Source organism: Haliaeetus leucocephalus, unplaced genomic scaffold (genome assembly GCF_000737465.1).
Source record: "Haliaeetus leucocephalus isolate CR32 unplaced genomic scaffold, Haliaeetus_leucocephalus-4.0 Scaffold143, whole genome shotgun sequence".
Classification (NCBI taxonomy): Eukaryota; Metazoa; Chordata; class Aves; order Accipitriformes; family Accipitridae; genus Haliaeetus; species Haliaeetus leucocephalus.
This window is the reverse complement of record NW_010972579.1, coordinates 2,733,790-2,745,536: the sequence shown is the minus strand read 5'-3', so window position 1 is coordinate 2,745,536 and position 11,747 is coordinate 2,733,790. Positions and strand designations below refer to the sequence as shown.

The 11,747-nt window shown below is 62.9% G+C and overlaps 2 protein-coding genes across 2 annotated transcripts; one reads left to right on the top strand and one right to left on the bottom strand.

The window, feature by feature from the left end:
* Positions 1–1,543: 1,543 nt before the first annotated feature.
* AGXT (alanine-glyoxylate aminotransferase) lies at positions 1,544–5,043 on the top strand. Its single transcript, XM_010561269.1, has 11 exons — positions 1,544–1,723; positions 1,849–2,041; positions 2,381–2,445; positions 2,525–2,625; positions 2,856–2,926; positions 3,255–3,339; positions 3,569–3,664; positions 3,901–3,970; positions 4,068–4,163; positions 4,372–4,500; positions 4,936–5,043. The coding sequence occupies exons 1-11, from the start codon at positions 1,544–1,546 to the stop codon at positions 5,041–5,043; spliced, it is 1,194 nt and encodes a 397-aa protein (XP_010559571.1).
* Positions 5,044–5,702: 659 nt separating this feature from the next.
* LOC104827910 (chromosome unknown open reading frame, human C2orf54) lies at positions 5,703–10,345 on the bottom strand. The gene is made up of 5 exons (XM_010561268.1): positions 9,862–10,345; positions 8,545–8,767; positions 7,577–7,730; positions 6,036–6,392; positions 5,703–5,795 (listed from the first exon to the last, which is right to left on the bottom strand). Exons 1-5 carry the CDS (start codon positions 10,343–10,345, stop codon positions 5,703–5,705), a joined length of 1,311 nt encoding a protein of 436 aa, XP_010559570.1.
* Positions 10,346–11,747: the final 1,402 nt, after the last annotated feature.

Genomic DNA, 11,747 nt, shown 5'->3' with positions numbered 1-11,747 from the left:
GCCCCGCAGCCCCCGGGAGTGGCACGGCCGGCTCCGTGTCCATCTGCGCCGGGGAATTTAGGCCCAGCGCGGAAAGCAGATTATGCCTTCGCCGCCAGCTGTTTCCAGCAGCGCGTCCTTCCTCACCCCTCCACGCCAACGGCGAGGCCACACGTCCCCTCCCTGCCCCCAGTCCTTCCTCAAGTCTCCCTGGAGGACAGGCAGCAGGGGGGTCCACCCGCAGAGGGGTCTTCATCCACCCACCCGCCGCAGTGGTGGCGGGTCTCCAGCGGGTGCCTCCCGCCGGTGTTTTAGGGACTGAGCGTTTTGTCGATGCTGCGAGCATCCGGCAGCAAACCCCTCAGCCAGCGGAGCACATGGCTGGGGCACAGGATGAGGACTTGGCTTGGGACCTCTTGGGACATCAGGACTTCTTGTCCTCACTCTGGTAGATGATGGCCGGGCAGCAGTGCCCAGGCTAACTGTAGTTTCCACCATCCATGTGGTGTTGGCTACACCGGCTCCCAGCTCCTCTCAGAGCCGACTGTCCGGCTGCCTGGGCAGAAGTGCTCTCCCCTGGGACCATGTCAGCTGCATGCACCCACCCCAAATGCCTTCAGCACCGGCCACCGGTGCCAGCTCTGCTATGGTGGGGCATTTTCCACCCCATAATTGTAATCCCCAGCCCAAAGCTTTGTTCACCGAGTGGCTCCTCTGGCCAGGGACCTGCTCCTCAACCTGCCAGGAGCCGGCGGCACGCAGCTCGTTCATGTTTCAGAGTATGGATGGCAGAGAACATGCCGGAGGATGGGCATCATACAATTGGACTGTGGGCACACATGGTGGGTGAGAGGCACAGCATGTTGAACAGGCACGCGTGGCCTGTGGCATCATCAGGACACGCTGTGATGCCCTCAAGCCAGGCTGAGCCCGCAGAGCACAGCTCGCCATGGTGGGGACTGCTACTGTGTCCCACCCATGGCTCTGCCCTTGTGCAAACCATCCCAATGGCCAGCCTCCTCCAGGCGGCTGTTGCTCGGCCAGACGTCCTTTCTGCAAGGCAGGTCCTTGGTCAGGGAGACCTGGCCAACAGAGCTTTCTGCTGCTGGAGGAGTCGTGACCGTGGCAGCTGCGCTGGGCCTGTCCCAGTGCAACCATCCCATGGCACAGGAGCTGCATGCCCAGGAGCAGGGATCCCACCTGCTGAGATGGTGTTGGGAACCATCAACCACCGTGTCCTGGGGACCACGGCAACAGGGTTTGCATGGGTGCTTGCCAGTCCCGGAGGCTGGCATGTCTGAGGAGCAACCTCCCCCAGCGCTAGCAAGGGGGGACCCCCCCCAAAATGCAGTGGCTGAGACAGCAGGGATGGTGCTGGTGGCACATTAACTGGACAAGGAGGAGGCCAGGGGCAGAGTCCGGTCCAGTGGGGGGAGCACCAAGCCCCAGAGTCAAGGTCCACGGGGACGCTGGACGCTACGGGCACAGGATGAGCTGTGCTGCAGTGCTGGGTGCTGCACAGGCAGCCTCCACTGCTCCTCTCCTCCGGGCTCGGCTCCTGGGGATGGCAAGGCGCACCATGGCCACCAGCCCGCTCTGCGTCCCCCCGCCCCAGGGGCTGCTCCGGCCCCTGGCTGTGCCAGAGAGGCTGCTACTTGGGCCAGGGCCCAGCAACGTGCCCCCCCGCATCCTGGCTGCAGGCAGCCAGCAGCTCCTGGGCCACATGCACCCTGAGGTGCTGCAGGTGAGCTGCCCCAGCCTAGCCTTCCTCCCCTCCCCTCCTCTCCCTCATGCCCCACGAGGGGCTGGGACAGCTCTGCCAGGGCGAGGGGGACAATAGCGATGTCAGTTGGTCCCCTGCCACTACAGGTGATGGACGAGATCAAGGCGGGCATCCAGTACGCCTTCCAGACGCAGAACCGGCTGACCCTGGCCATCAGCGGCACCGGCCACTGTGCCATGGAAGCTGCCCTCCTCAACCTCCTGGAGCATGGTGACACCGCGCTGGTGGCCGTCAATGGCATCTGGGGACAACGTGCTGCTGACATCACCAGGAGGTTGGGTATGCTGGGGACAGCCAGACGGCACCGGCAGGGCTCAGGGGACCAGGCTCGCGGGTGGGATGCCAGAACGTGACCCCTGGCTTGCTGTCCCCATCCCAGCAGCAGTGGCCAGTGACATGGCTTCTGCAGCCGGAGGGCGCTCCAGGTTTTTTCCAGGGTGATGTCCCTCCGCTTACGGTGGTTTATGGCTTTTCCATTGGGCAAATCCACGGGAGGCCAGACCCTGGCAGGCGGCCGTGCTCCTGGTTTATGCATGATCGATTCCCTCGTGGAGCAGGTGGCTGCCCAGTGGGAGGCATCCCCAAACCTCACTCTCCCTCTGCCCAAATCCCTCCCAGGAGCCAATGTCCATGAGCTGCTGAAGCCCCCAGGCGAGTACTTCACTCTGTGGGACATCGAGGAGGTGAGTGCCGGCTGCAGTGTGGGGCAGCAGGCGCGAGCTGTCTTCCAGGAGCAGTCACCTTCCCCTCTGTTTCATGCAGGGCCTGGCATGGTACAAGCCCTCAGTGTTCTTCATCACCCACGGGGAGTCCTCCACAGGGGTGCTACAGCCACTGGAGGGGCTGGGCGAGTTGTGTCACCGGTCAGTGCACGGCGGGCACCCGCAGGGGCTGGCAGCACCCCAAGGTTGCCGTTGGGGATTGGGGCATTGGGATTTATATGCCCCAGGCTCTCCTCTGGCTCTGTTGTGCTGGAAGCGGTTGGTGCCAGTGAGATATGTGGCCTTGGGGGGACTGGGATGCCAGGGCTGGAGGAAGAGGGGTGGCAAGAGGAGGTGGTAGGGACACCAGGCTGAGCTCTGTCCTCCCACAGGCATGGCTGCCTGCTGCTCGTGGACGCGGTGGCATCCCTTGGGGGAGCCCCCATCTTCATGGACCAGCAGGGTAAGAGCCACAGTACCATCAGGGACACCCAGGGGACAAGGGGGCTTCACGCCTGGGCCAGGGAGGGAGGGCAGTGGGATCAGCCCCACTGCCTGTATTTTGGGCTAGCAGCACTAGAAACTGGTCCAGCTGCAGCCAGAGAGCCTGTTCCCCTTGGGGGACTGTCAGCAGTGCCAGGGTGTCCCCCAAAGCTGGCCAACCACAAGCAGGACCTGCAGCGTGTGCCACCCTGTGCTTCCCACCCGCCGCTTGCAGCCGGGCTGGGGTGCTCAGTGTGTCCCCACTGGGAGCCTCTGATCCCTAAGGAGCTGCCTCCCTTCTCGGGCAGAGATCGACGTCCTATACTCGGGGTCTCAGAAAGTCCTCAACACCCCTCCCGGCAGTGCCCCCATCTCGTTCAGCGAGGGAGCCAGGTAAGGGCAGCCCTGGGCACACTGGGGGGAAAGGCAATGGGGCTGGGGGGAGGCTGTCACTCCCCTTGCTTTGCCAGCTCTGTGGGGTCAGAGCCCGGCCCATCCCTGGGCAGCGATGGGTGCTGGAGCCAAGCCACTTGCTGGGGGGGGGGCCCTCCCACAGGACTGACATCACCCTGGAACTGGCAGGGTCAAGGTCCGGCTCCTCCCCAGCACTCTGCTTTGCCAGGGAGAAGATGCTGAGGAGGAAGACGAAGCCCCTGTCCTTCTATCTGGACATGGGCTGGCTGGGAAACTACTGGGGCTGTGATGGGGAGCCGCGAAGGTGAGAACGGGCTGTCCCGGGACAGATGGTCACAGCTGTCCCATCCACAGCCTTCGCCCTTGTCTCCCCCTCACCCTGTCCACTGGTCACAAAGCAGCCCTGAGGGATTTGCATCCCCTCTGTGCTGGGTGCAGAGGAGGGAGGAGGCCACAGGCCGGTTCCCCCCCACTGCAAGCTGGGTACTGCTCTGCCACGGGGCCGGCCTAAACCACCTGGGTGCCTCTTGGGTGTTGCAGGTACCACCACACAGCACCAATCAACAGCTTCTTCAGCCTGCGGGAAGGCTTGGCCATGCTGGCGGAGCTGGTGAGCGGTGCCATGCAGGCAGGGGGGCACCAGCAGTGCCGGTGGGGTTTGGGGGAGCAGTGGGTCCCGGGATCTTCTCCCTCTTCTCTGCCCACAGGGTCTGGAGAGCTCTTGGGAGCGCCACCGGGCTAACTGTGCCAAGCTGTGCCAGGGGCTGCGTGACCTGGGGCTTGAGCTCTTTGTGAAGGAGGAGGTGGGTGCAGGGCGAGCCCACCACCGTGGTGCAGGGGCAGCGTGAGGACATGGCCCTGCACGGCTGGAGATGTGCCTGGGCAGCTTCTGATGCTGGAGAAAAAACTGCCCTCCCAGTGATGCTATCTCCTGGCAGGCTACCAGGCTCACTGGGGGGACAGGGCCACAGCCAGGACCTGCAGATTTAACCCGGTTTCTCTCTTCCCCAGAAGGTGAGACTTCCCACCGTCACCACCGTCAGGGTGCCTGAGGGATACAACTGGAAGGACATTGTAGCCTTTCTCATGGACAACCACGCCATTGAGATCGCTGGGGGCCTGGGTCCCTCGGTGGGCCAGGTGGGCAGCGTCCTCCCCTCCCACTGCCCATGGCTGGGCACTGAACCTGGCTGCGGTCACATCCATCAGTAGTGCACCCCATGATTAACTGGTGCTCTCTGGCTGCAAACAGCAAACACAGCTGGATGCATCCCATCGCCTGCAGCAATGCATAGCGGCTCCTAACCACACACAATTGCTGCACATAATTGAATAACTGCACACATAACTAGTGGGGTGACACGTCTTTAGAAGAAATGTGTGTTAAATAGGATCAAGCAGGGAGCTGTGCACATGCACTTACACCCAGCCGCGTGCAGGCTGCTCCTCGCACACCCCCTGCTCCACGCGGGAGCCTGCACTCTGCTGCTGGCCACTCTGCTCACAGGGAGGTGGCACCAGGGCATAGCTGCGAAAGTGGGTGCTGCAGGGAGATGGTCTCCCTTCTCCTCCCAGGTCCTGCGAATCGGCCTCATGGGCTGCAACTCGACCAGCAGCAATGTGGACCGTGTGCTGAGTGCCCTGCGAGACGCCCTCCGGTGCTGCCAACGCAGCAGGCTCTGAGCACCCCTGCAAAGGGGGGTTCCGGATGAGGCGGTGTGGCGCTCCCCCCCATGCCCGGCTGCAGGCAGCTGGCAGGCAGAGGGGCTCCCCTACCTCTCCAGGATGCTGCCAGGAAACACTGCAACACCCAGCAACCCGAGCCAGAGCAGGAAGGAGAAGCTGGAAGAGCGGGGGACATGGAGGTGAGGGCTGCAGCTCTGCAAACAAGGGACGTGGCTCAAAACCCCTTCTCCCAGTCCCCGCGCAGGGTCACTCCTCACCTTGATGGCCTGACCCCCCAGCTCCTCCCTTTCCCTTGGCCCCGGGGCCCCACTGCAAGCTGACAAGAGGGCTCGATGTAGGATCTGACCACAGGTCCTTTCCCCTCCCACCACCATCACCCTCAGCCATCCCTGCACCAGAGCCCAGCAGCACAGGGTGCCAGCCATCCCCTCAGATTAGGTATCCTGGGATGAAACACCCGCCCCGGCACCCAGCTCTACTAGGGGAGCCAAGAGGCCGTGCATCCCCACCCAGCAGCAGCAGACAGGCACTCGCTCCCTGCTACCATCTTTCCTCAATAAAGCTACTTGGCAGCATGCTGCCCCCTGGCTCCGTAGCTCGCCTTGCACCCCCCCGGAGTTTTGAGTCACCCAGCTGGGGTGGCAGCGGGGTTCTGCTCAGCTCTGCTTGGGGTTTACTTGCTGGATCTTGGAGAGCAGCTGGGACATTGCCGAGCGGCGTGCGCTGTCCTGGATCCGGTACACCTGGAACTAAGCAGAGGCAGGTGCAGAGTGAGGAGAGAGGGCTCCCCACTCTGCTTGAGCCCTGTGCTCCAGCACTGCCAGCCTCCCACAGCCTCCACGATAGGGTTGGGCAGCAAATGCCAGCGGCTGCCAAGGGCTGGAGGGCTCTGGGGGGCAAATTCCAGCACATCCTAAGCTGCCCAGACCAGGTAGTTTCCGGCACTGCCGCGCTCTGCCTTGTGAGACCAGCTGAGGGTCTGGCATTACCTGGCTGAGCAGGATGTCAAAGTAGGCTGTGTCCCAGTAGGACCTGTCCTCGGTGGGGAGGTGCAGGAGGGCTCGGGTGCTGGGGTCCGCGAGCCAGCTGTCAGTGCGTGCAGGGAGGCCAAAATGGAAGCGGAGGAAGCGTCGGGGGTCCTGGGCGAAGCTCTCCACCTTATGGTAGAGAGAGGTGAGGTCCAGGGCCTCTCCTTGGAAGAGGTTCTCCTCCGGGTGCAGGAAGTGGGGCAGGTGCCGGCTGGCCAGGCAGCGGAGGAGGATCACCAAGAGCCTGTAGACAGAGCCTTCCAGGTCCTGCCAGTCCTCTGGGGAGGGGAAGAGCTCCATGCTCCACAGCAGCACCATCTGCAGGGAGGGAGAGAAGGGTGTGGGATCGAGCACTCCCCACAAAGGCCGTGCCTTCACACCCTGCAGGTCACCGTGCAACCACCCATGGGGCTGAGCCCTCAACACAGACATCACGTCCTCAGCAGCCTAGGGCTGCGCAGGCTCTTGGAGCTGCTGCTGAGGCTGCTGCAGGCGCAGCCGATGCCCCACCACCCCTTAGTTTTGAACCTTTGCTTCACTCCCCAAAGAGCCCCCGTCTCAGCTCCAAGGCAGGTCCCAGCTCTGCAGCAGCCCCAAACAACACACCCAAGCTTTCTGCAGGCACTAAGCAATAGTAAAAAACCCCGCTTCTGGTTTCTACCAGCCACTGGCAAGACAGGTGAACCCCCAGCAGCTGCCATGCCAGCTTCTTTGGCATAGCTTAACGGTCAATGCACACGGTGGGCTGGAGCAGAAGATGCTTTTTTGAAGGACAGATGCATACTGTGCCCTTCTTTTTTTAAAAAAACCCAAAACATCAAAGAATGCAACATAAAGCAAAACGCACAGGATTAGGGTTACTTAGAGCTGGAGCCATTCTCTCAGCAGAAGACAGCTTTGCCTCCTTCTCCACCCCAGCCCAGAGAGCCACCACAAGGCAGGGCACACCTGGATTGTGCCACCAGGTACTGTCCCCAGCATGGCCCCTTTCCCAATCAGTGCCACCAGCTGGCATGGGTCCAGAGTGCCAAAAACAGGTTGGGTGGGGAGAAGAGGGTTTTGTCGGAAGAAACGCCACCCTCAGCTCTGCACCTCCCAGTGCACTGGGGCACAGGACAACCTGCAGCATGGCAGGCACAGCAATGCAATCCCCAGCATGGCCTCTGCAGACACAGGCAGCCTGTGCCAGAGGATGCCTGGCACATTGGCACAGACCCCCAGCTCTTAACGCTCAGGGTGCTTCAGGCTGGAGGTTGCTCGTTCAATCCAGCAAGTGCCTGCTGTTTGCAAGGAGGAAGGATCAAACCCCTTTGACCATGGCCAGCAGCGTGCATCCTTTCCAGACACAGCCATGGGGTGGTACATCCCAAAGCACTGCAGGCACTCAGGCTTGTTGCTTGGAACCTTCTTCCAGCAGCGACTCAGCTGTGGCAGGGTGCAGGGGAGAAGCCTTAGCTCTGCCTGCTCAGAGAGCCGTTGTCCCACCAGCAGAACCCACCTACCTTCAGGTGGTTGAAAGTGAGACCGCCTTTCCCAGCCTCCTCTTCCCAGTCCTGGACGCGTAGCTGATCAAGCAGGCGAAGACTGTCCAGATGGCGTCCCTTCAGCATGTCCACTGCCTGGAGCAGTTTCAGGATGGGGAGATGAGTGGAGGATCTGGCGAGAGAAAGTGGGGTCCACTGAGAGGGAGGATGGAGACCCGCATCCTTTCAGCTGGGGAGAGGATACCTGCAGTGGCCTGGCACGCGTGGGGATCTCCCCCAGCCACCCATGTGGCCCCAGGAACACAGCATCCTGGATCCACCTCCTGCACCTGCCTCTGATGAAGAGGGACCAGGGAGATTTGCAGCATGATGGGAATGCTGCTGAGCAGCTCCTGCCTTCCTGGGAGAGACAAGAGGAGAGGCAAAGCTGGGTTGTGCTCCCCTACGTGGCAGTGGGGAGGGCTGCAGGCCGCCCCAGAGGGGAGGCTGGATGGACCCCAAGGAGGGGCCGAGCATCTGGCTGGACTACATTGTGCCCAAAATAAGCCTGGGCTGGTCCAGCCAGATGCTTGGCCCCTCCTTGGGGCCGGGTAGCTGTGCTGGCAGGTGAGATGTGTGTCACCCTGGCCCTGCTCCCTCCTGCAGCCCGCCCTGGGAGGCACCTCATCACAGTGCTCTTGAAGCCTGAGCAGGGATCTGAGAGCTGCCACCCTCTGCGTGGGCCAGGGTTCAGCTCCTACGAACAATTTGGGGGGGCTCCTTCTGTTGCATCCCCTGCTCTTTCTTGAGCTGTCTCAAATTTGGCTGAGGTTTTTTCCCCAACACAGGGCAGTGGGTTTGGGCATCACAAGGGGGTGACTTCACTCCACTATTGACATGTCCCTCCACTTCCCCATCCCTTTTTTGGCTACACCCGGCAGTGCTGCCAGCCAGGGGGGATCCCTGGGGCAGGGTCACCCCGCTATATGCGCGGCCAAGCCACTCACCTCCAGCAATGGGGAGAGGCAGGGACAAAATGGGCCTCTTCCATGGCCTTCCGGAGGCTGCCTTTGGGGAAGCCCCTGTCACTCTGCTGCCCTTTGAGCCAGAGCGGCTCCTGCCGCCTCCTCACCACTGGGACAATGTCAAAGCGGATGGTCTTCCAGCCACCACGGATCAGCAGGGAGAGCTCCATGGCATCTTCCTGCAGATTTTCGGCGCTGAGGTCACCTAGACATAGAGGGTTTGGCTGCGGTTACGAGGTTACCACAGCTGGTCCCACAGGCTGAACTGGGTATGTGCCGCAACGCCCGTGGGCATGTCCCACCCCATTCGACTCATCCCTTTCCAGCACTGCAGTTTGGCTGCAGTTCCCTGGCAAAAGCTGTTCTCCAAACTCTGCTGGGGTGGTTTTCGGGAAGGAGCATCGCTCCAGCAGGGCTCAGGGCCAGGCCAGCGGGTGTGGGCACAGCAGGAAGGCCCAAGTGGCTGAACGGGGCCATGCTGCTGGGTAGCTGAATGGTGCCAAGAAAAACAATGTAGTCCAAGAAAAATGAACCAGGAAAAGTCTCAGATTGAGGAGGTAGAGGAAGATGAAGGGCTCTGGCTTGGCCATGGAGGAAGGAGGGAATGGTGGGCTTACTGGGGACTTTCAGACCCTCTGGTCCTCTCACATCACCTTTTCATCGGGGCTGAGATTTACTTCAAGAAGCACCTTTGGAGATGGAAACGCATGAAGAAGCTGAAGGGACCCCTATGGGCATTCCCAGGGTCCCTTCCCCACCGTGCCCTTCCCAGGCATGCTGCTCCCAGCTGGGGCCCATGTGTGTGCAGGGTCAGACCCATGCACTAAGGTCCCACTCCAGCCCTGACACACTCCCAGCTCACCCTCCAAACAGCCTCCTACAGGGAGCAGGGGGCACTCAGAGGCCAGGAGAGATGGGGGGAATGTGGCTAGGGCGAGCCAAACACGTCAAGTCCCTGAGCAAACCCTCTCCAGGGACTAATTGCAGGGGTGGGTGAACCCTGCATGGAGCTGCCACCCACCAAGAAGGGTGCCATCAGCCCAGGGTGAAGATGCCCGAGGATAACTCTGCTGTCGTGGGATGGCAGGAAGTAGTTTTGCATCTCCCCTTCCTTAGCTGAGGGCAAAGCCTGTCCCAGCGCACAGCAGGGTGCTTGCTCACTCTTGGAGGCTTTGGGTGGGCCACGCACCTGGGGACTCACGCCTCAGCCCATTTGCACAGGGACCACCACCGAGCTGGCCTCCCCAGCTGTGCTGGAGGCAGCTCCTGGCTGGGGAAGAGCCATGCTGGCATACGCACCTGGCTGAAGCAGGAAGAGGCGTTGGCAGCGCACGATGGCCGAAACAAGGAGCTCTTTTAGGTGCCGGAGGACTTTGCCCGGAACCAGGCACCCCGCACCATCTCCCCGCTCCATCACATCCACAGTGCTGGTCCAGTCCTCCAAGCCCGTCCCTGGAGAGGGCACTTCCAGACAGAAGGTGCCCAGCCCTGGACAGTGCCCGGCTGGGGTGTCCCCAGGCCGGCATGCCAGCACCCTCAGGGCATCACCATCGATCCGCAGGGGGACCTCCATGGTGACAGCATCCTCGGAGGCGCAGAGAGCAAACTCAAAGGCCTCCAGGTTCCTGGCGTAGTCTACAAGGAAGCGGGGCTCCCTGGCATGGACGCCCTCCAGCAGGGTCAGCAATATGTCCTCAGCCCGCTGGAAATGCTCCAGCCGCTGCCTCTCGCGGGACACAATCACCCCGAGGTAGCTGTGCCAGTGGGAAGCGCTGGCTGCCATGGCAGCTCCACGGCCGTCCCAAGCCTGCTTTGAGCGGGAGTGAAAATACGTGGGCAGGTAGGGCAGGGCTGGGATCTGTGCAGGGCGGGCAGAGGGAAGCCGCAGCCGGGCGTTGACAAGCACCACTGCTGGGTGAGCGCCAGGGAGAGCTGCCGGGAGCACCGTGTCCCCCCAGGGCAGACTCAGGGCGGGGTACCGAGTCACACCATGGCCCCTCAGGCAGTCCAGCAGGATGACAAGGGATACTCAGCCGGCGGGTCGCGCCAGGACGACGCTGTGGCCTCCCACACCTCTCCTGGCACCGGGGCTGCATTGCCGATAGCATCTCCTCACAGCCAGTGCCAGGTGAAGGCGACCCACCACTCTCCCGCCCTGGCACAGCTTGGCTCGGCAGGCCCAGCTGCCTGGGGCTGCCAGGGCAGGTCTGCTTCCCGACTTGTGTTGCACCCACGGGAGCTGGGAGCGGGCTCACGCCGGAGCTGGGCTATGCTGCGGTGGCTGTGGGAGGGCTGTGGGACCCCACATCTGCCATGCAGGTGCTCAGCAGAGCCCTGTGGGCCCAGCCCACGGCTTGATCAGGCTTAAGCTCAGGCACAGGCTCAGGCTTAAGCTTGGAAGGGGTGGGCAGCTCCTGGTGCCCCTTGGCTGGGCAGAACCGCCTGGGCCTGGGCCTGGGCCCAGCCCTGCACCCGGCCCCGGCCCCGGCCCCGGCCTGCTGCGGACAGCTCCCGGCGCCCCTCAGCAGGGCAGACACCCCCGGGCCCCGCCCAGCTCAACGCGTAGGCCCCGCCCCACCTCCCTTGTAGGCCACGCCCCCAGGTAGGCCCCACCGTCACCGCGGCAACACCGCCCCCGCCACGCCCGAAGCGCGGCGGCTGCGGTCACCATGGCGACGGCGCGGCCCGGCGGCGCGGTTGCCTGGCGACGGCGGTGGGCGGTGGGGAGCATCGGCCCGAGGCGGGGGGACGGACTGGCAACCCGGGGCTTTCGGCCCCAAAACCGGCGGGCAGCGGGAGGTGGCGGTCCTCGGCCCGGCTGCCGCCAGGAGGAGCAGATGGTGCTGAGGCAAGGGCTGTGGTTGGGGCCGGTGCTCCGATGGGAGCGGGGTCTCGGTCACCTTCCGCCTACCGAGAGCTGCCCGGGACAAGCTTAGCCCCGGGGCTGCCCGGAGTTAGGGCAGCGCCGGCCACAACAGCGCAGACACTGGCTGTTGGTTCTGCACAGCCTTCCTGGCTGTAGCCTGCTACCTGCACTCAGTCCTTCAGGATCTCCCACAAATCCCAGAGAGGAGGGTGCATGCTGTGCTCTCCCCAGGGCAGGTTCCCTGGCTTTACCGGCCCAGAGCAGGGCTCTCCTAGCAGGACAGCGTGCTTCAGTAATCCCCGGCTTCCTTGCAAACCGT

What these genes read in the sequence shown, in the direction of transcription:
- AGXT (XM_010561269.1), top strand. Translation starts at nt 1,544, where the DNA reads ATGGCAAGGCGCACCATGGCCACCAGCCCGCTCTGCGTCCCCCCGCCC. An exon ending in TGCACCCTGAGGTGCTGCAG is followed by an intron (nt 1,724 to 1,848) that starts GTGAGCTGCCCC and finishes CTGCCACTACAG; the next exon opens with GTGATGGACGAGATCAAGGC. An exon ending in CTGGGCGAGTTGTGTCACCG is followed by an intron (nt 2,626 to 2,855) that starts GTCAGTGCACGG and finishes GTCCTCCCACAG; the next exon opens with GCATGGCTGCCTGCTGCTCG.
- LOC104827910 (XM_010561268.1), bottom strand. Translation starts at nt 10,345, where the DNA reads ATGGCAGCCAGCGCTTCCCACTGGCACAGCTACCTCGGGGTGATTGTG. An exon ending in CCTCTTCCTGCTTCAGCCAG is followed by an intron (nt 8,768 to 9,861) that starts GTGCGTATGCCA and finishes CTCTATGTCTAG; the next exon opens with GTGACCTCAGCGCCGAAAAT. An exon ending in TTGACATCCTGCTCAGCCAG is followed by an intron (nt 5,796 to 6,035) that starts GTAATGCCAGAC and finishes GCCTCTGCTTAG; the next exon opens with TTCCAGGTGTACCGGATCCA.